At 34.7% G+C, this 23,099-nt stretch overlaps 3 protein-coding genes across 5 annotated transcripts; 2 read left to right on the forward strand and 1 right to left on the reverse strand.

Moving 5' to 3' along the window:
* The first annotated feature begins 2,994 nt into the window (after positions 1–2,994).
* LOC145045333 (uncharacterized) lies at positions 2,995–6,073 on the forward strand. Its single transcript, XM_078993674.1, has 4 exons — positions 2,995–3,750; positions 3,833–4,660; positions 4,747–4,996; positions 5,080–6,073. The coding sequence occupies exons 1-4, from the start codon at positions 2,995–2,997 to the stop codon at positions 5,865–5,867; spliced, it is 2,622 nt and encodes an 873-aa protein (XP_078849800.1). The 3' UTR covers positions 5,868–6,073.
* Positions 6,074–7,154: 1,081 nt separating this feature from the next.
* LOC144998474 (Tetratricopeptide repeat (TPR)-like superfamily protein) lies at positions 7,155–10,474 on the forward strand. 3 transcript variants are annotated; one of them, XM_078958226.1, is made up of 6 exons: positions 7,155–7,318; positions 7,449–7,600; positions 8,045–8,242; positions 8,326–9,888; positions 10,041–10,174; positions 10,244–10,474. In XM_078958226.1, the coding sequence occupies exons 1-4, from the start codon at positions 7,310–7,312 to the stop codon at positions 9,752–9,754; spliced, it is 1,788 nt and encodes a 595-aa protein (XP_078814352.1). In that variant the 5' UTR covers positions 7,155–7,309; the 3' UTR covers positions 9,755–9,888; positions 10,041–10,174; positions 10,244–10,474. The 3 variants fall into 3 exon arrangements, with proteins under 3 accessions (XP_078814352.1, XP_078814351.1, XP_078814353.1); XM_078958225.1 differs by having other exon boundaries at positions 10,255–10,474; XM_078958227.1 differs by having other exon boundaries at positions 8,054–8,242; positions 10,255–10,474.
* An 8,132-nt stretch (positions 10,475–18,606) lies between these two features.
* Positions 18,607–21,376, reverse strand: LA1 (La protein 1). Its single transcript, XM_078958228.1, has 10 exons — positions 21,195–21,376; positions 21,028–21,106; positions 20,447–20,596; positions 20,196–20,338; positions 19,955–20,103; positions 19,763–19,858; positions 19,417–19,684; positions 19,195–19,342; positions 18,997–19,075; positions 18,607–18,907 (listed from the first exon to the last, which is right to left on the reverse strand). The coding sequence occupies exons 1-10, from the start codon at positions 21,243–21,245 to the stop codon at positions 18,790–18,792; spliced, it is 1,281 nt and encodes a 426-aa protein (XP_078814354.1). The 5' UTR covers positions 21,246–21,376; the 3' UTR covers positions 18,607–18,789.
* Positions 21,377–23,099: the final 1,723 nt, after the last annotated feature.

Below are 23,099 nucleotides of genomic sequence, written 5' to 3' on the forward strand. Positions count from 1 at the left end.
TGCGATGTAGGAGATGACCCTTAGGATAATATCTTTAGGGAAGATTAAAAGAAGATAATGGGGATGGGTAATTGGGTTGATTGTTTGATAATTAAATATAATAATTATATTATTGTGGGTTGAAACCCCTATATGCTCACCAGGCTCCCAAGTCTGACCCACTCAGTTTAATTGTATCACAGGTATCGATACGAAGCTGCTTTGCACTGAGAGATTAAAGGAGATGTAAATCACTAGAGTAAATGAATGTATGTTCTGTTTATGCTTATGTGTCTGTATCGGAACATGACATCCCGAGGTTTTATTATTTAATGAAAATACATTCTCTTTGAGAGATGTTTTGATAAGTTTTTATCATATTTTGTTTTGGGAACAAATTCCGCAACCGTTTTCTTTAAACGATTACTCTGATTTATAAAACAAAGCATAAACAAATCGGTCTTTTCTGGCCGAGAAATTGGGGATGTCACAGTGTGACACTACAATAAGTCACGATGCTTATTTCCCACACATATCATAAAAAGGGCGAAACCTTCAATACATCACCACTTGGATAGCTTTGCACCCCAACACTCTTATATTTTTGACTCTTTTCTTGTAAGTATTCCTTGCAATTTCTTCACTCCAGCTTCCTATTAATCTTCCTTTTTGCTCTTTTTTCCTTTTACTACTTTTTTTAACCTTTGTTTTATTTACGGTCTCCTACTTCTCCTCTTTTTCTAACTTTATCTCCTCCGACTCATGTTCTTGATTACTCCCACTTTTAGAAACCTTCTTAGATCCATCTGTTCCATGGATTTCCTTAGGATTTAGATTTTGTAATTGAGTGTCTAGTTTGGAATTTTTAGAATTTTTTATGGTTGAAAAATTAAACATAGATTTGTAGGAACATAGATCGTGTCACAAGCAATCGAGAGCTTGCACCACGAGTCAGGATTTACCTCGTTTCCATATTATAAGGGTTCGTCTAATCATGGCGCGGATATAAGATTGTCACATTGCGAAACTGGTTCATGGCTCTTTCTTCGAATTTCCTCTTCCATAAGCATCTTAAGCTCTATTAAATTCTTTCTACTATCTACAATGCTTTTTGTGTCCTCATCTTTTGACTCTTCTTTGACTTTATAATCTCCATTCATTTCATCATTATTTAAAGGATATCCCTCATTTGAAAAATTGATTGGCACTTTGTTGAGACAATAGGCAAAAATTTACATGCTTTTCTCGATGCTTTCCCTTTTGATGTCACCATTCGAAAGATAAGAATCTTTCCAGTAATGTTCAATAAGGTCTTCATATTACTTATCCATGAATTATTCATGTTCATAATTCTTATTTCGTATGCATTGTATTTGTATTATGATATATGGTATTTTGATGAACCCACTAAACTTTATGCTTACAATTTATGATTAAGTGTTTTCAAGTAGTTCTGCTGTCATAGAAACGTGTCCAGCCTAAATGTACTGCACGTTCATCGTTGTTGATTTCATGATTTAGACATCGTTGTTGATTTCATGATTTAGACATTCGTTGTTTTATGATGATTTTGATATATATTTACAATATGGTTTGAGGATTTTAAAACACTTTGTTACCTTGGTCTTTTATGGAAAACAATTTTAAATGTTTTACTTATGTTTTTAAAATGAAAAATGTGGTTTATAAAATTTAGGACATCACAATTAGGCCTACGATTAATGTAAGATAATACTGTTAGACAAAAATATAATAGAAACAATGAATTTTTAGAAGAAAAAATATTTTTTCATAATAGATATTCTTTGTTAGATAAAAAAACATCATAAAATTAATATAAGATAATATAATCCGTTAGATAGAAAAAATATATTACATATGATTTTTTTTTGAAAATAAAAAACAAAGGAGTAATAAAAATAAATGTTAGGGTAATTTTCAAAGTTGATGCTAAATTTAAGATTTTTTATAGCATTAAAATAATACGAACCGTTAAACAGAATATATATTAAAATAATAATATAATATTAAAAATATATGTTTTAAACAAATCTTTATATTTTGATAATATTGGAAAAAAATCATTATATTTAATGCCAAAATATAAATAAGACAAAATTGCAAAAATGGTCCCTGTGGTTTGCATTTTTTCAGGAAAAAAGTCCAAACCACGAGTTTTTTGGTTTTTTGGTCCTTGTGGACTGGTTTGTTTGTGAGAATGGTCCCTATACTTAACACCCGTTAAAAGAAATCCGTTAACCCCCTCATGTGCCTTGCACGTGAGGGTATTTCTGTCCTTTTACTTATAGGGACAACACTTCCTTCTACCTTTTATCCCTCATTTACAATCCCAAACACCCGTCAACTCCCCACCTCCCTCCTTCTTCCTTCTGCTCCATTAAACCTGCAAAAAAAAAAGTCGTTATCGAAAGAACCTAATCGAAGCAAAAGGAGACAAGGTCATACTTTAAAGTCGAAATGGTGTACGTAATGTGGCAAATCAGACCAAAAAATGAAGTTGTCGACGTATCATCCTTATATGGTAAGTTGCTCTGTTTTCTTAAACATTCATATTTTTCATTTTACCCTTGATTTATACTAAAATCCGCCAAATTTTGACTTTGTTATCATGTACAATTTTGACTTGTAGCGGGTGCACCCACATGGTTTAGTATTAAGCTTCATCATGGTGGGAAGTTTACTAAGTTACCTGACATAAAGTATACTGGAGGTGAAGTGCGTTATGTTGATTATGTGGACATAGATGAGTTTTCTGTACATGAACTTGATGCCATAATGCTTGACCTAGGTTACCCAGACCCACGGATGATTGAATTGAGTGTTGAATCCCCAGTGATATACTACCATTTCAGGATACCCAATGGTGACTTTCAATTTGGTCTTAGAGCTTTAGGGAATGATCAGGATGTTATCAATCTTTCTAAATTTATTCAAAATAACAAGTTGATTGAAGTGTACACAGAACATGGGAAGACACATCTACTCACATACTTCATGTCTCCAAATGCAAAGGGTAAAGTTGTCATTGAGGAATTACCAGAAAATGATGATCAAGGGGCTAAATATGAGGTTGAAGTTCATGTAGAATCTCCATTGAGAAATATGAACCATGTCAATGATGAACCAATTGGTGAGTACATGTCTTTGATTCTTTTGGGGAGTAAAACTGATGCATTCTCTCCAGAGTATAGAAGGGGTAGAGTTGGGAATTCAAAAAGAGAGGAAGGTTCTTGTAGCAAGAGGCTTAATTTAGAGGATATTGATGATTTAAAAGAGAAGGAAAACACTAATGAGGATGAGATGATTGATGGATGCTACAACACCCCACCCATTAATGATGATGAACAATATAATGAACTTTTTGACAACCTTATGGAAAATTTAAATGGAAGTGATGAGTATGTTGAAGAGTATGAAGGGGATGTTGAATCTGAAGACAGTGATGAAGAGTATGAAAAGGATGAAGGTGATGATCATGATGGGAAACAATCAGAAAATGAAGATAAAGTGGATGACATAATGGATGAGGAGAACAATATAGAAGATGTTGATGTGGACATGGCAGACTTCTTTGTAAATGTTGAAAGTGATGTTGAAGGAGCATGTATTAATGATGGTCATGAACGTGAAGATATGGAAGTGATCAACAATGAGGAGTTCGAATCATTGGATGAAGGATCAGACCAAGACAGAGAAAGAAGAGCTCTCATAAGAAATTTGGGAAAAGAAAAAAGGTGCAACTTTGGGTCAGTACATATACAGTCATTCTCAGTGGGGAAAAAGTTTAAAAGTAAAAAAGAATTAAAGGAGTTAATTGATGTGCACGCACTAGAAACAAGAAGGAATCTATTCTTTAAAAAAAAATGACAGTCAAAGGCTTAGGGCACAGTGCAGAGGAGTTGTACCTGTCATCAATAAAGGTCAAGTGGGGACTAAACCTACCACTTCAAAAAGCAAGGGCAAAGAAGTAAAGACACAAAAAGAAACATGTGGTTGGTATATACATGCATCTAGGTCAAACCCCGAATCTGATTGGTTTATAAGGACCTTAAACCAAACTCATACATGCTTACAAACAAGAAAACTCAGAGCTTGTACTGCTTCTTTAATCTGCAAGAAAATCATAGATCAAGTTGAGGCAGATCCGAAGATTCCTTTGAGAGCCATACAAGATCACTTTCAAAAGACCTACCAGGTGGGTATTTCAATGGATAAGGTGTTTAGGGCAAAAGATATGGCAAGAAAGCATGTAACTGGGGACTACACAAAACAGTTTGAGTTGTTGAGGGACTATGCTCTTGAACTTCAAGCTACAAACCCAGACACAACAGTCAAAATAGATGTGTGTCCTAATGGCAACCCTGCATCCCCAACAAGGCAGTTTAGAAGGATTTATGTATGCTTGGGTCCACTGAAAAAAGGTTTCAAAGCATGTCTTAGAGAATTAGTAGGTTTGGATGGTGCCTTCATGAAAGGCCCATTCCCTGGTCAGGTTCTTACAGCAGTTGGTCTAGATTCCAACAATGGAATTTATCCCTTAGACTATGCAATTGTTGAGTCTGAAAACACAGCTAGCTGGAAGTGGTTTTTAGAAAACCTTGGGGATGACTTGGAGCTTGGGAGCAACTCAAACTATACTTTCATAAGTGACAGGCAAAAGGTAAATTAAAACTCATCAATTGATCATTTAGATTGTGTTTTTTTACCAAGAAATTAATTCTAATTATTGTATGTTGAGTCATGTAGGGATTACAAATTGCAGTTGATCAATTGTTTCCCAATGCTGAGCATAGGTATTGTATTAGACATATTCATGACAATATGAGAAAGAAGTGGGGGCAAACTGAGTACAGGGACCATTTATGGAGGTGTGCATCAGCAACCACCATTCCTGAGTTTGAACATTTGATGAAAGAGTTTAGTGAGTATGATAAGGAGGCATGTCAATGGTTGAAGCAAATTCCTCCTGTACATTGGGCAAGGAGTCATTTCTCAGGTAATTGTATATGTTTGCATATGGTAAAGATTATGTGTTTCAGTTATTTATCAGCATTAATTGTATGTTATTGTAATGTGCAGGAAGAGCTGTTTCTGATGTGTTGATTTCAAACATGTGTGAAGTGTTTAATGGGAAGATAGAGAAAGGCAGGGACAAACCTGTAATTTCATGTTTAGAGTTCATTAGGGAGTATCTAATGAAGAGGATATGCAATGTCATGAAGGCAATGAAGAAGGCTAAAGGTCCACTAACACCTACAACAACAGACATCCTAGATGCAAGGAAAAAAAGTGCTTCACAATATATTGCTAGGTGGAATGGGGCAAACAAGTATCAAGTCACTGCAGCATTGCAAGATCAACATGTGGTGGATGTTAGGAACCAAACCTGTACTTGCAGAAAGTGGGAATTAATGGGAATACCTTGCAGGCATGCAATTGCAACTCTGAATGAAATGAGCAAAGACCCTGAGGCTGAGCTTGACATTTACAAGTGGGTACACAAGGTGTATTGGCTAGAGACATGGCAAAAAGCTTATTCATTTAAGGTGGAACCAATTAAAGGGAGACCCATGTGGCCTAAAAGTAATTGTCCAACAAAGCTAATCCCTCCTCCACATCACACTCAGGTGGGAAGGCCTAAGAAAAAAAGAAGACAAAGTGAGGGTGAAAGGTTAAGCAAAAGGCAGAAGGCAAGTGCAGGTGATGGAGTCAATGAGATGCAAGGAGAAAATTCCCAAGGGCCAAGAAATGATGGAGTGCAGAAGCTATCAAGGAAACATGTTAGTGTTACTTGTAGCAAATGCAAGAATAAAGGACACAACTCTAGGACCTGTAAAGGGCAAGGAGGGAATCAATCTAAGAAGTGATTGTGGTTATTTGTTGTGGTGCAATGACTATTTAGTTTCTTGTTGTTAAAAACTGTTTGTTTTTGAAAACTTTAGTTATGGTTTGATGATGTGGTTATGTATGGTGCACAGACACTTGTATGCTTAACTTGGTAATGGTTTTTGGTTCCACTCATGTGGTTAATGGAATGTTCATTTTGGTAAATTTATGACATGTATTTTGGTAATGTACTTTTGTTACATTTTGGTTCTATTTATGTGCTTATATCTGACAACTGATACACATTTTGAACACAACTGATACACATTTTGGAATTCATTACAAACATGATGAAGTCAAATTACAACAAAATTATACCATTTTTACCCTGCATCACTTGATCAACAAAAATCCCCACATTTGCCTAACCCTATCCCTTACATAGACCAAGTACTAAAGATAACAATCACAAACATAAACCAACTTGCACATAAATACATCTTCAGCTTGAAACCTTCATCCTTCAATGCATCACACCTTGCCTCCAACATGTTGTTCCTGCTCAAAAGTCCATTGCATTGTTCCTGTAACATGTTGATACTTCTTACTAGCCCATTACATCTTTCCTCCAATGTATTTATGTTTCTTAGAAGACCAGGTATGATGGTTTTACTCCTAGCACAAATAGGTGGGTCAACCCACCCGATAAACCCACAAACAGAATCCTTAGTAGGGCAAGCATAAAACCTCCTGCCGGGATTCAGTGGTGTCCAAGACGTTTTCACCAAAGCAAGCTTTCCACAAAAACAAACCACCATTGTTCGATTGCAAGTCAGGAAAGGAGAAATGGAAGATAATAGTCGTTGGGGAAGAACAGTTAAGAACGTTGGGGAAGAAGATTTGTTGGGGAAGAAGCTGGGAAAAGAAAAGAAAACGATATATAAAGGATGTTTTATTTTTCCATATGCAAAAATGGTCCCTATAAGTAAAAGGACAGAAATACCCTCACGTGCAAGGCACATGAGGGGGTTAACGGATGGAATTTAACGGGTGTTAAGTATAGGGACCATTCTCACAAACAAACTAGTCCAAAAGGACCACAAAACCAAAAAACTCGTGGTTTGGACTTTTTTCCTGAAAAAATGCAAACCACAGGGACCATTTTTGCAATTTTGTCTATAAATAATTATTGGTTTTTGATATTTAATTAAATAAAAAATACAAAAGACTGATACAACTTACAATCAATATAGTTTTTATATTTTCATTTTCTAAGTAAAAAAAAAAAAAGAAAAAAGAAAAGCCACCTAAATCGAATCGAAAAAGGAGCAAGTTACCATGGCAATATTTCAAAAACGATCCCTAACCTCAATTGACGTCTCTCTCCATCTCTTTGGCACCCGCCGTCGTCAACGGACTGCCGCATTCCGTTCGCCGGAAAACCACAAGCATCACCATTTCAGTGTACGTGGAAACCCTGAAGATGACCAGCGTAGGTTCCCAAACTGTCACCTGATTTCTATACACAATCTCTATTCTTTAGCTTCTAATTTTAATTTCGTTTGTTTCACTATGTTTGATTCATATATATTTACGTGTATATAATTTTGGACAAAAAACAGCTATTGATTGCCACTGAAGATCCGCATCTTCTATTTCATCGGCTGTTCAACAACAGTTTCCAAACCCTAGGCTTTATCAAGGATCGCATTTCTCAGATCTTTATAGACGTTTTATGCTACACACGCTCTAGCGCATATCTGACTGATACGAGGTAACTGACGCAACTTAAGTGCCTCTATTGGTTTTCCAAAGAGCTACTATGTATGATTTCGATGTCAATCAAGTTCACTTTTTATCGTCTAAAGTCATGGATTCTGAAGAAACCTATAAACATTTGTACCTTGAATCCTACAAACGCTATCAGTATAGTAGTATAGGTGTTACAATTGCTACAAATATTCGAAGTTATGCATTTGAAATGTACAGATTCACTTACAAAAGATTCAAATTTGGATTTTTCTTTCACTCTCTAGCACATTTTCATCTTTGACACCTTGTTCATTCATAACCTGCCATAAAACATGTTTGCATCATCAATCTATCTCACAGTACTTGTATTCATACATTTTGACCTTCATTTTCAAAGCATTAGGCTTGTTAGTGTTCTATAATTGATGTGAATCAATCTAAAGTGCCAAAGTAAACGCATGTGTAGGACTTCCAGGAACAATGAACTATTCCCATTTGCTTTTCAAGATCTTCTTGAAGCAATTGGAAGTAAACATCAACGGAAAACACAAGATTTTTCAGCACCTGATAAAGATTCCGGGGGTGGTGGTGGTGATCCTGAAGTGGTCTTCAATGTGTTGGATGCCATTCTTAAGTGTAGTTTAGAGAGGTTGAAACATATGAGGTCAGATTAGCTACTTTTTCTTACTATGTAACTTCACAAGCTATCCAAATCCTTCATTGTGTTAACATTGATATAATTTTCAGGGAAAGCATGTCATGGGCACATATAGGCCATTACAACTACAAATTAAAAGCAGGATACAATCAACATATAGACACAATTAGGAGTTTAAGCTTAGAGGGTAGATTAGGAGTAGCATTGAAGCTAAGAAGCAAAATGATACATCAAGGTATTTTTCCCGATGTAGTTACACATAACTACCTCATTAATGGATTCTGTAAAGTCAATGCATTTGAGAAAGCAGAATGGCTTGTAACTCAGATGAGTTTGTGGGGCCCATCTCCTAATGTTGCTACCTACAACACTTTAATGAAGGGTTATTGTGCTTTTGGTGATACAGATAAAGCTCTAGATCTTATATCAGCTATGAACTATGGGAAAGTAAAACCAAATGTAATCACTTACACTATTCTAGTACATGCACATTGCAAGAAAGAGAAGTTAGAAGAAGCTAGGGCACTTCTTCTGGAATTAACAGATGAATATAGTGAAAAGACACTTATAGCCTCAACAATTCTCATGGATAGTTCTTTCAAGAAAGGAGATACGTCTCTTGCTTTTACACTTTGGAAAGAGATTTTCAGTAAAGAAGTGGATGTTGTTGCATATAATGTTGTCATCCATGGATCTTGTTTGAGTTTGAGATATGATTTGATTCTTGCATATAAATACATAAACCAAATGCTAAAAATCGGTTTTCTTCCAGATAATTTCACCTACAACACTCTTATAAACACACTTTGTAAGATGAAAAGAATCGATGAAGCTGTTTATCTCTACAAAGTCATGTCAAAAATGGGTGTTACTCCAGATAAAATCACATACAAAATACTAATTCAAGGGTTATGTAGAGTTGAAAACGTGGTAACAGCTCACGAGTTACTTAATTCCATGTTGGAAAAATCAATGATTCCTCCACTGCTGACATGGAACCTTGTCATTGGTGGATATGGTAGACATGGAGATAAGCAAAACACATTACATATAATGAATCAAATGATGGAATATGGTGTTTTGCCTAATGTGTTTACTTATAATGCTTTGATTCACATGTTTATAAAACGTAGAGAAATATCCAAGGCTCATTTGGTGATGAAGGAGATGATTTCATGTGGCCCTTTGCCTGATATAGTGACTTATAATTTGTTGGTAGGGGCAGAATCGGAATTTGGACATCTTTATTCTGCTGAGCAAATTCATGATGATATGTTGGAAAGAGGGTATGAACCGGATGTTATTACATATACAAAATTGATAAAAGGGTTTTGTATGAGAGGTAAAATCGAAGATGCAGAGAGAATTTTTAGTTTTCATATGCTAAAAAAGTGTAATCATTTAGTGATTGATCATTTCCCTTTTCAAATACTTATTAAAAAGTATTTCAAGATTGGGAATCTTGATGGGGCTTATGGTGTTTATCAAAAGTGGTTGAGAATTGATCAAGGCCAATGATTTTATAATGAAGTACCCTAAACCCTAAACTCGAAACCCTAAACCCTAAACCCTAAACCCTAAACCCTGAACCTTGAACACATGGAGGTGCCGGCTTATTGAAGTTACAATGTGTGTTATTCTTCAGGCTGCAAGTATGCTTTTTTTTTTTTTTTTTTTTTTTTTTTTTTTTTTTTTTTTTAACTTTTGTATCTTTTTTAATATTGTGAATGTTTCATGTTTTATTTAGTGTGTAATTATTTATGTAGTTGTTTACTTGTATTTATCTTCAAATTGTTGTATACAGAAAATTTTCAAGAATTACAATTTCCAACATGTAATGTAATGCTTGAGAAAATGTTGAAGAAGGTGATTTGCCAACTGATTATTGTTCACACCTTGCATACAAGGCTTCTTATGCATCATTATAAGTGATATGAGGTAAGATTTTAGCCTTTTTAAAGTTAAAGTAAAATTGTTAAAAGTTATATATTAAATTATTAATTATAGAAATCATGTAGGGAGGTGCTTAAGCATTGAAGCTGGGGGAGATGAGATCTCTCTTGAAGGAAAAAAGAAATTCTCATAACTAAAGATCATCAACAAAGCTTTTTGATGTTCATTTTATGTATGTTAATGACACAAAATTTTCATTATTGTTATTTTCACTTTTTTCTATCATATGTTTCCTGTTGTATGTAGCCTTATATTAAGTCCAAATGTTATGTTTGGTTATGGTTATTCTATACATAAATTTGATTCTACAAAAAGGAATTGAGGGCATGATCTTTTTTGTTTAGAAATATTTTGGAATTGTAGTTAAAATGTATTTGAGCTCAAATGAATTTCTAAAATTGTAGTTCTAAAAGGTCAAAACTCAAAACCAGCCATAGACTAGCCAAAGCGGTGTGTGTGTGTGTGTGTTTTCATCACAACTTGTGGTTTTTCATCTTCTTTTAGGCTCCCACAATCCACATAATCCATCTATCTTCAAAATGAAAACCAAGGTATGATGACACCCTAATCTAAAACCCAAGAAAACTTAAAAGCATGTTTAAATTTCATTAATGGAAATGAGCTTTACATTCGATTAGTACATAAAGAAATACTAATAATCAGTTTCTTTTAAAGGGATTGTAGAATTGTATGATAATTTTTCTTTTTTCCTATTAATCCATGCTTGTCTTTTATTCATATTTTCGTAAATCACTACGCTCATTAGATCCTTGTGTTGATGCTTATCCTTGTACTTGGCGTCTATGTTCAACCATGTAGTGTATTTGATTTTTTTTTGTTTGCGTTATCCATTAATTCTTGGCTTCAATTTCTTATAGCATACACTTTCTTTCTTAAAAACTCACTCACCTTGTTAACCTTTGATTCTTTGACTAATACATCTTTCTTCATCACATTAGGAATGGACAAGGGCCCAAACTGATCATCGGAGGTTATAGGATATCTAAATTTATGAGCAATTTTAAACCGGTTGGAAAATATTTTTGGAGTAAGTTTGAGCATTATGATTAATTAGCTTTGTTGTGAAGAATGTTATGATCTTCACATCTTTATATAGTGGTTTGATAAGGTGTTACATAAGAGTTCGATATTTTTATAGAAAATTGTGGTAGGTGGATTTTAAGTAATAATTGTTTGTATTCATAAAGAGTCGTGATAGGTGGGTGTTAGGTAAGAGTTGTTTGTATTTATAAATAATTATGGTAGGTGGATGTTAGACGAAAGCTGTTTGTATTCATAAATAGTTGTGATAGGTGGGTGTTAGGTAAGAGTTGTTTGTGTATATAAAAGTTGTGGTAGGTAGGTGTAAGGTAAGAGTGAATTGTATTCACAAAGATCATTTTGGATCATTTTCCGATGTGAATATATATTAAATAAGTGGTGGTTGAAAGAAATGTAACCATAATTAAAATAAAAGCTCTTTAAACTTTTAAAAAAAATGGTTGCATGTTGGGTCGAGTCTGGAGGGTTTTTATGTTGCTCTATTGGAATGTGGTGGTAGCATATTTCATCTTAAATCCTTATATATATATATATATATATATATATATATATATATATATATATATTGTTGGGTTTTATTCAATATTGTTCTCCCAAAAAAAACTAAAAACGGTAATGGAAGCTTTGTCATTAGAATAAACTTAAAACCATTTTAACCATCAAAGATTAAATCAACCATAGAAAGAAAAAGAGTTACAACATTTGAAGACTTTGATTCCTTTCAGGAGATTGGAAGTTGATGAAGATAACAAACAACTCAAAGTGGAACTTCTCTAGAAGTATCCACCAAGCAAGAGTAAACGACAAAAGATGTTAATCTTCACTTATATATAAGTTGTTCTTAATCATTAAGAAACATACCAAATAAGTTTAAGAATAAGAAACTAATAACCACTTAATTCATGCACCAAATTGCAAAAGAGAGAGAGAGAGAGAGAGAGAGAGAGAGAGAGAGAGAGAGTATGTATGTGTGTGTGTGAGAGAGAGAGAGGACATGAAACCTATATTTTTGGCAGTCCAAAAGGGGAGAAAAAAAGATGAAAAACTAGCTAGCTTTTCACTCTTACTTTTCCTTTTATACTTAGCCACACATGTGAAGGAAAATACCCCATTAAGTGTACAAATAAGGACATGTAAGGAAAACATGGGAGCAACACAAGTCTAACCAAGTCACAATCCCACCCCTCAAAAGGGATCTATAGTTTTGGCAAGCAAGAAGGGAATTTGGGGTGATCTTTACTCAAACTCCTAACTACTTAGTTACAAGTAGTAACAAGATGATTACTCAAAATGACCAAATAATTATACATTATACATGACTTAATATATGCATACTATATGAATGTAACTAATTATTTTTTCTCTTTTATTATTATTACCTAGAAACAATAATTCTTAATATGTTGGTAAAATATTATTTTCACAAAACAATAATTTTCCCATTAATTCAAGTGTTGATTATACTTATTAATAATCAAATTACTCTAATAAATAATTAATAAGTAGTAACTTGCTATAAGGTATGACCCTATAGAATCATATGTTATTAGCGAATATCATTCTATAACGATTCTTGAGCATATAGATCTTTCATATAAATTCTCCTAATTATAGTTCTAAAATGTTAAAACCAACCACAGACTAACCGAAGCAATATGGCTCTCATTTTGTTTTTGTCGTCTTCATAACCGGCTTCGGCTTATCTTCTTTCACACTCTCATAACCAACATAATCTATCTATACTTCAAAATGAAAACCAAGATGATGAGACCTTAATCTAAAATATGTGAAACCTTAAATAAAAGTTAATGGTATATAAAATAGGTGATCTTGTGCTTTGATTATTCTTTGTTTTAGTTTATCCTCACCATGGTCGCTAATGAAACTAGTCATCTTTTTTTTTTTTTTTTTAAATTATCATTTTAATAAAGAAGGTTTATATCTTCACGAATCATCTGCACCAGGATATGTGTTTATTTCTTATTGTAAACCATAAATTTTCTTTATTTTTTCCGGGTTCATGGATGAATAGAGTTGTACAAGGAGGTAGGGTTTTCGTGCGCCCGAAGTGCTACTTAGGCGGTAGGCGGGCATCAATGGACCCATCAAGATTTAAATATGCCAATTTGAATCTGGGCCTCAAAGGAGCTATATTTTAGTCGGATTTTGGGTCGACTATCGGGTTTTTTTAATAGGAAAATATGTGAAGATTCCAACACTTAATTAAATGTAAAAGCATACTTAGATTCCATTAATGGAAAGGAGCTTTACATTTGATTAGTACATAAAGAAATAACACCAATCAGTTTCTTTGAACGACCATTCTAGAAAATTGTGTGAGAATTTTTTTCCCCATGTTTGTCTTTTACTCATTTCTTTCACAAATCAAAACACTCAATAAATCTTCATATTGACGCTCATCATTATACTCAAAGTCTCTGATCCACAATTTAATTTGATTTTTTTTTTTGTTTAGGTTAAACAAAAATTCTTGGCATCAATTTCTTCTATCATATACTATCTTTCTTCAGATTCGGGTATCAGACTCACTCAACTTTGTCAACCTTTGCTTTTTTAGCCGAAATATCTTTATTAATCACATGTTGCGTGGAAAAGGGTCGCTGATCAGTAAAGGTTGAAAGGCATTTAAATTTATGGGCAATTGTAGACTAGCTGGAAAACATTTTTGGAATAAAGCTAAGCAATAGGATTAATTAGCTTTGTTGTGAAGAATGTTATGGTCTTCACCTCTTTATATAGTGGTTTGATAAGGTGTTAGGTAAGAGGTAGATGTTTTTTTATAAAGAATTGTGATAGGTGGATGTTAGGTAAGAGTTTTTTTTATATTCATAAAGAAGTATGGTAAATGAGTTTTAGGTAAGAGTTGTTTATATTCATAAAGAGTCGTGGTAGGTGGGTGATTGGTAAGGTTGCGTTTAGTTACGGAAAACAATTTTCATTTTCCGTTTTGCGTTTTTCCTTTTCAGTTTTTGTTTTCCGTTTTCAGTTTTCATTGGAAAATTTAGAAAACGTGTTTAGTTAAAACATATTCATTTTCCATTTTTAGATTTAGTAAATTAGAAAACACGTTTAGATGTGTATTTTTCTATCGGTTTTCATTTTTAGAAAACGGTAGCGGTGGTACGGTGGGGGTGGGACGGCGGCGGCAGTGGTTCACTGGCAGTGATGGTGATGACAGGGTGGTGGTGAAAATTGTGGCAGTGGTGGCGTAGTGGGGTGGTGATGGTGATGGTAGGTTGGTGATTGTGGTAGTGGTGTTGGGTGTATGGGTGTGTCTGTGTATTTTGTGGGTGTATGTATGTTTGTGGGGGTGGGGTGTAAGTGTGGGTTTTTTTGTATGTGTGTTTGTGGGGGTAAGAGTAGGGGTGGGGCTTAGGTTAGGAGTAAGGTTAGGTGTTTGTGGGGGTGTGTGTGTATGGATGGGTGGGTGGGTGGGGGTGGGCTTAGGAGTGGGTGGGTATGGGTAGGTAGGGGTATGGTGGGTTGGAGGTGTTAAGGTGGGGGTAGGTAGAAATGGATGGGGTGGGAGTGGGGGTGTATATATATATATTAGAAAATTTTTGGAACTAGAAAAGTATGGAAAACAATGATTATCAATTTCCCAAAATTTTCTAATTTCTTTGTAATTTTAAAAGATGGAAAATTTTCATTTTCTGTGAAGAATTTAGAAAAATAGACAAACTAAACACGTTTTCAAAATACTCATTTTTTTTGGAATTTTTTTTCAGAAAACGGTCCATTTTTCTGCAACTAAACGGAACCTAAGAGTTGTTTGTATTCATAAAGAGTTTGTGCTAGGTAGATTTTAGGTAAGAATTGTTTGTATTTATAAACATGTGATATGTGAGTGTTAGGTAAGAGTTTTCCATCTACATATAAAGTTGTAGTAGGTGGGTGTAAGGTAAGAATGAATTGTATTCATAAAGATTCTTTTGGCCATTTTCGCATGTGAAGATACATTAAGTAGGTGATGGTTGGAAAAATGTAACCACAATTAAAATAAAAACTCTCTAAATTAAAAAATAAAAATAAAAAGGATGGTTGTGGTACAAAACGATATTGTTGTATCAGTTTTACCTCACCAAGTGACTTAAGTTTGGGAACATTTTGTTTTGATTCAAATGGATTTTGGGTTGTAGAGAGCGTATTGAAAAATTGTGGTGGCTTATATATGATTCATGGGAAGTCTCTCTTTACATGCCACGACACTCTTTCATGTTCATGTCTTGTCAATAACAATTAAATAAGCTCACGTTTAAAAGTATTATGTATTTGTACTTACTACTTATGTATGTTTATTGTTTTTCTCAATGTATTAGATACAATCTCCTTTTTTATTGTAACACATATAAGAATAAATATTAAACTACTTTTAAACATTAAGCTACTACTAAGTTTGTAGACTTTAAACTACTATATGGCACTTCAGCATATACCGTTTTTTTAAAAGGGATCGCTCTTTTGTAGCCCATACAAAGCTCGTGAGTCTTAACAAGATGATTTTAAGGAGGTTCCCACAGGGCGAGCCTGACCTTCCCCGAGCTTGGATTGACCAAGTGGATTTGACCAAGTCAGGCTGTTGGGCCTGCATATTGGGTTGGGTCGGGCAGACTTTTATGCAACTCCACCAGATGAATGTGATGGTTGCATATTTCATCTTAAATCCTTAAAGGATATTAATAAAATAAATTTATATTAAAAGGGAAAAGCATATTTCATGTTAATTTCTTAAAGGATATTAATGACCTCTATCATATGTAAACATGGCATATAAGGGATATGTAATGTGTACATGCAACTAGGAATTTTAGGGATGTGTAACATGAAGCCCTATGGCATATAAGGCGACCAGTAAGTATATGCAAACAATTAAACATGAGAAAAAAATAGATACATATACAATGACGAAGTGTGATACCAACAATACAACACAAAAAAAATGCAATATGAAAACGAAAATGGGTGTGGGTTTGGGTGGGGGTAGAGAAATGGAGGAAAGGTAATCATGTAGAAAAATGAAAAAACCATATCGAACGCACAACGTATGATACATACAAATATGACCTAGGATAATCCATTACACTTATAATAAACCACACCTACAAAATGTGTAATCTCCTTCATGGCTAGCCTCACGATAGCATCCTAACTTCCTTCTTTGACATCATTTCCTCTTCTTCCCATCAATCGTAATCTTTTCGACCCTTCTAATTGGCATTGATAGCCTCTTTTTGACATGTCCACCACCACATTTTTCCTTCCCTCAAAATTTGATGATCGACACAATCCTAAACGTATTCTTGATTTCCGCATTCGTTATGTTCTATCACATGTTCACCACATCATCCTAAATTTTGCTACTTCTATCTTCCTACCATGCTCTCTGCTCAACTAGTAGTCAGATCCATATATCATAAATGGTCTAACTACCATCTTGTACGATTTTCCCTTTGGTTTCTGCAACACCCATTCTTCGAAAGTGCTTATTTGGTGAATTCAAGGAAATTAAGAAAAACCTTAGTTCGCGACACACACTTTCGAATGTCGCGTCGTGTGTGGTGTTAAATGTCACGATGCGGAGCCGAGTAGAGCGAGCCGAGTAGAGCGCAAACCCTAATCTCGGGCCTTGAGTCCTATATAAGGAAATTAACTTCTAAGGTTAGTCATTTCCTTTAGCATCCATCTCTAAAAATCCTTAAACATCAAAACCTTTGCCTCTCTTCTTCCTCCTTGTGCCTTGGTGGTGTATTGGTGACATTTGGTGAAAAATCAAGTGCCTTTGTGCTCAAGATCCAAAGTAACCTCCTTCTGGACCTTTGTAGGTCATCAAGTTCCTACCTTTTTGTGTTTTACTTCAAAGACCTTTGTGTTTTACTTCTCTTTTTAGCTTGATATCTTATAGATTTCATTTTCTTTTTATTTTGTATCCAATCTCCTATTTATCTCCTCGTGTGTCATGACCTACGTTATTACTGCCACTTTCTTTGACTCTCTTTTTAGGCCTCATTCTTCCAATGTCTCTTCATTGTCTTCACTACACTCAAAAACTCCTTAAAACAAGTTTGTTTCACCTAAACCTTAGCTTGACCATCTCGCTCCACCATAGCAATTGTTCGTTGGCGACATACTAAGTGTGTCTTTGGCTACCTGTTCAATCTTGACCCATACTATTCCATAGTTGCTTTGCATTCCTTACATGTTTAGCACTAGCTTTGACTTCCACGATCACTTTATCTCTAAAAGCCTCGATTGTTTCATTTTCAAGTTTTTTCAAAGAATCATTGGTCTATGTACTCCTTTGCATGCTCCTCTAGAGAAATCCATAACAAACAATTTGTTGTGATGCATAAGCTTTCTAAAAATAAGATCACCTTACAATCTTTTCATACCTACGCGGTTGCGTATGTTTTCAACTTAGGTGTTATGTCTTTCTCTTTGGAAGGTAATAAAAAGAACATCCATTTGTAAACGAGCTTACGACCAAATCATGTGTCGTAGCAAACTTAAGAAGTGAGCGACCCTCATCATTCCTAATACCGAAATTGTAGCCTCTATGTAAGTCCGTATGCCCGACTATCTATGTGTCTACAAATTGTAGACACGGAAATTATAGCCTCCACGTATGACCATCACATCATGTGTCAAGACACCAAAATTATAGCCTCCACGTATGACCATCACATCATGTGTCAAGACACCCACTTCATTCCTTAACTTTTCTAGTTCTAATACTACTACTTATACCCATTACACTATCTAGCTTTTACCCTCTTCCATTTAGTCTCTTAAATACAAGCTATGCCACTTTCATTTCCTTAAAACCTTCATTACATCTGCCGACTTCCCATTCGAAGAACCTACATTTATGGTATATCTTCTCAACTTAATATCCTCTAGGACCTCTACCGTATACACCACTACCCCTTCCCCTAGAAATCCATGTCTCAATACTAGGCGGACATGACCTTGATCTACAAAGATACTAGGATGCACAAAAGGAAAGCAAGCTAGGATAAATGAAGACCTATAGTTACTTTAGGAAATAATAATCATACACAACTTCTATATGCCCGTGTAGAATCCTTTTACTTTAATGAACTTTTAACATGATGTTGATATTCCAAATCATACTATACATGAATTCAACCATCTATAGGTAAACCGATTTGATCTTTAAAATACAACCATCTACAACTACGAAATCTAGCCTGAAAAGGTTATTTAAGACATAAATCAAAGCATGTTATATTATATATGCAAACGTGTATATAAATCACAACCAAAGTAAAGCATGGTCAAGTAAAAGGAACAATAGTCCCCATATACACTAGAAATTGAAAACAAAACTTCAACTTGCATTAAAAAAAATACGTTGCTATAATAGTTTTATGATATAGTTGCCACAATAACAAAAATAACATATTAATACGGTTTTATGGTTGAAAAAGTAACCATGTCCTAAATTAAACATTAAAACAGACCCAAGTTAGGCTCCATTGATACCAGATTTACCAGGTTCAAGCAGCTGCAACTTTATGAAACTTGTTTGGTCGATTTCCAGAATTATTATTGTCTCTTGATCGATTATTTTTCCCATTAAATTGTCTTCCACCTCTGTTGTTCTTTCCTCCTCCCCTAGATTTTTTATAATTTGCAATTACTAAAAAAAGGCAGAACATTCAATGTGTAAAAAGAAATGTTTTTAAAAAAATATATAAATTAACCTGCTCCAATTGCCTTTATTATTTCCTCGGAATTTCTCTTGACCACGGAGCATATTCCAGTACTCCTTTTCGGCTTCCCCTGAAAACAATTTACACATTTACCCTTACTTTTCCATATTTCTCATACCAAAAATAGGAAAAAGAATAAATAAATTACGAAAGATTTTTGCATTTAAAACATGAAATGTCTTAGCTTACCTGTTACTGTATCTAAAATAGCAACATAATTTTTCACAATCAGACCACCTTCTTCAGCAAGAACAGCAGCAGCACGTGCTTTCTGTGAACCCTCTGCTTCTTCAAACCTAATGTATCCTGATTCCTCCCCCATCTTGAAATCAATATACTGAAAAAAAAAACAACATTTTATAAAAATAAAAAACTAAAAAAAAAACTAAGATAACAATAATAATGACATACCTTAACTGTACCAAACTTCTGGAAAACACTTTTAAGATCCTCACGTAAAACAACATCCTTATTGTCTTTGTACATGTCAGCAGACAATTTCTTAGTCTCTGTTTTTTCCTCACTCTCAGGAGAAGACTCCTTTTTATCTTCAGTACCCAATTCCATGGAATCAGGTTTCCCTTCTGTTTCCAATTTTACCTCATTACCCTTTTCAACTGAAGGATCTTCGGATGTAGTGCTCTTCAACTTAAACGCAACAATTAACCCTTTTGGGTAGCTGTTAACATCATGATTTAAAAGATATTTAGACAAATATCTTGAATGAAAAGTTAAACAAGACTTTATAGTTACTTACTCTTCTTCTTGAGGAGTGTTTTTACGATTTTGTAGCATGTTTCGGCGAGTTGACTCGGCTTCTTCTTCTTTAGCTCTCTGCTCATCGAACTCTTTCCTTAAATTGGTAGAAGGAAAGGTAAAGACACAAAGTTAGGATCTCGAGAATTAGAGATACTTTTCAATTAAGAAATGACAGAAAGTTATTGCTTACTTTGGTTTTAGTGACAACTCAGCACCTCTAAAAGTCAAGCTTTGTGTCAAAATCTTTGTGGCATCCTCTTCACATGAGAACTCAACAAGTGCAGTTCCACAAAATACCCTTTTATCACTAACATGTCGAGGTAATCTCACACTGTTAACCTGAATTAGGAATAAGAAAAGTATGATGAGATTCAGTAAAAAAAGAGACATAGGAAATAGGAAGAAGATGTGATATGAAGCATGCTTTTTACCTTGGCAGATTGTCCAAAAAAGGATTCGACCTCTTCAAGCTTTACATCATACTCAATTGGTGATGCAGCAATTGTTCTACTATCTAATTGCTCAATTGCCACTTCTTCTTTTGGGAGTTCTGTGGTCCTTCCAACCTTCTTTCCTGAAAGATAAATAGTCGTATAGATCAATACATAAGAAATCAAGAATTAATAATTAGAAGAAAGATTTAATATCAGAGAAGCCATGGCATCTGTAAACTCATACTCACCATCTTCAGAAATTTTAAGAGTAGTTGAGTTCTTTAATGTCTCAGCCACAGCTTCCACCGTATCTTCTGGAACATCTTCAGCCTTTACATCTCCTAATCCGAGATGACCTCTCATCCGGGAGAAAGAACATATCAATGCCAAGCTTACCACTGTACTTTTGGTTAAGAAAAGCATGAGTATCCAACACAAGTTCACGTTTTTACATTCAAACAGAGACAAAAACACAACAAATGACAGTATTATAGCAATCCTTTTCTGCGTTTTAACTTAACATCTAACACGAACTTCAACTTCAGCAACATCGATTTAGATATTTAATCGGTCACACTTTCAACTTCTCATGTTCATATAGATAAACTATACAACAAAAGGTAGCCAATACCTTAACCTTATGACAAATACCACAAATACCATAATGATAGAACTAGATTTGCTACAAAATCAATATTAAATGAATCTGAACTAGGCTTGACCTCAACGCTAAATATGTCTCTTTTTACTGCGTTTTAACTTAACATTGAAAGGAGCAGATGGATTATAAAGAACAGGTAGACAAGCATATGCATAGGAAAAAGGATACTGCCATCTTCACTCTCAGTAATTGTATTCTTAAGAAAATTATCCCTTGGAAGGTTACTATCACTGAAATAGAACTCAACCTGCGAAAAGATTATCAATGGTTAACAAAAAAAAAGGGACTTAGTGAAGTTATTCAACTGTATTAGAGATAAATCTCCGAGCTCAAACCTGTCGAATCACTTTCTTAACGGTTTCTTCATCCAATTGCTTCGCTACCATTTTCGCAATCTGTGTATGAGAGAGAGAAAGAGAGGCAGAGGGAAAGAAGATGCAGCGGGGAGTGCGGGAGCGGTTTTAGGGTTTTGATTTGTGAAGATGAGGGTTTATGGAGGGCGTGGTTGTTTCAGTTAATTAGGGAAAATTCGAAAGCACGCCTCCACTTTTAATGGTTTGACCAAATGGACCCTAAGAAATAACCATTAACAAAAATATCGTATATCAATAATGGAATCATTTATTATATTTTATTGTTGTCTTTTTAATAAGATTATAAATATAAAAATACCTTTAGTCTAAAATTGTCGTTTATCCATAGTCATGACACATTCGGAACTAGTTTTTCATTCATATGGTCTCTTTGATTTAAGTTAAAGAAATGGATTTTCAAATTGGGTCTGCTTTCAGCAGGTTCTGGAATCATCAGCATCTTGGTAAATACACATAACAACAATCAGCAATAGCAATAAGATTCAACTAGTCTAGCATGCGCCATATTATGACACATGTAATATAGTGAGGAAACTCACTTGAATCAAAGACCAAAGGAAACACAACATCTTCACTCCCGCCCCAGCGAACCAATAGCACCAAACAAAGATAAATCATTAATCAATAATACAAGTCCTTCGAGTTTAACCCAAAGTCAGACGGGTTAACGATTAATGGTTAACAAAAGTCAACGGTCAACCAAGTCAACACTCACCATGACGTGGAGACCTCTTGGCCACATTGTGTGCATGTCAGGTTAAAACAGTCGACATGCAGGACTCTACCACGATGTGGCAAGCCCTTGGCCACGTCGTGGTCCGTCGCCAAAGGCCATATTCTTCATTAAGAGCTTAATCCTTACATATCTAAACCCATAACTTTAAATTTAGTCCTTTTCAATGACTTAATGGATAAAGTTTCCAACTTTATCCATTAGAACCTCACCCCAAGGCAAGATCTAAAACTCTAAGTACATTAAGTCTGTAATGAGGCTATAACTTAATCATACATACAAGGTACTTCGAACATGCCCATTTTTCTTATTCATCAGAAGCCTAATGACCTTAGAAAGCCATCACAAGCTCTGGAGTTCTTCAAACTCCAAGAGCACCCACGGAAGGGACCAAAATCATACCAAATGAGCTTAAACTTACATCAATAAGAAAAAAGGTAAATGTGAGATCTTTATGCCTCCAACAAAAAATCTGAAGGGGATGGTGGTACCAAGCTGGTCCCTTGCTCCCTTGCACCAAAATGATCTTTTACCTTCCTCAAACTCCACCAAGATCCAAGAACAAGCTATTCAATTAAGCAGACAATCTCATAAATATCCATGGAGGCTAGGGTTTTGTTGTTGGAGGGTTGAAGGCTGAAGAGGATGCCATAATCATTGAGATTAGGTGCTTAAATATATATAAGAAACCCTAAAGATCATGGGCTTAGGCTGCAGTTGCTCCCACGTCGTGGCATTCCTCTTGCCACGTCGTGTCTGCCATTAAATGCGTGTTTTCATGCATTTAGCATGCTACATCGTGGTGATCCATTCACCAGATCGTGACACTTGATTTTTCCCTAAAAAATTTCCTTTGATCTATCTAAGTCCCCAACTGATCCATCCTGAAAAACATGTGTTACATACTTAAGGAATTAATGTTATTTGACATCACAACAAGGGTGCATGATGTATTTAAATAGGGATTGCATGAACTATAACAAATATATTATATGATATATCATGAAAATGATATATTAGTTACCCAAAGAAGTTATGTGGATTAATTATGTGCTTGATGTATATTAATTACCCAAAGAAGTTATGTGGATTAATTATGTGCTTGATGTTGTATATATAATTTAAGGATTATA

This window comes from Lactuca saligna, chromosome 5 (assembly GCF_052625555.1).
Source record: "Lactuca saligna cultivar CGN05327 chromosome 5, ASM5262555v1, whole genome shotgun sequence".
Lineage (NCBI taxonomy): Eukaryota > Viridiplantae > Streptophyta > Magnoliopsida > Asterales > Asteraceae > Lactuca > Lactuca saligna.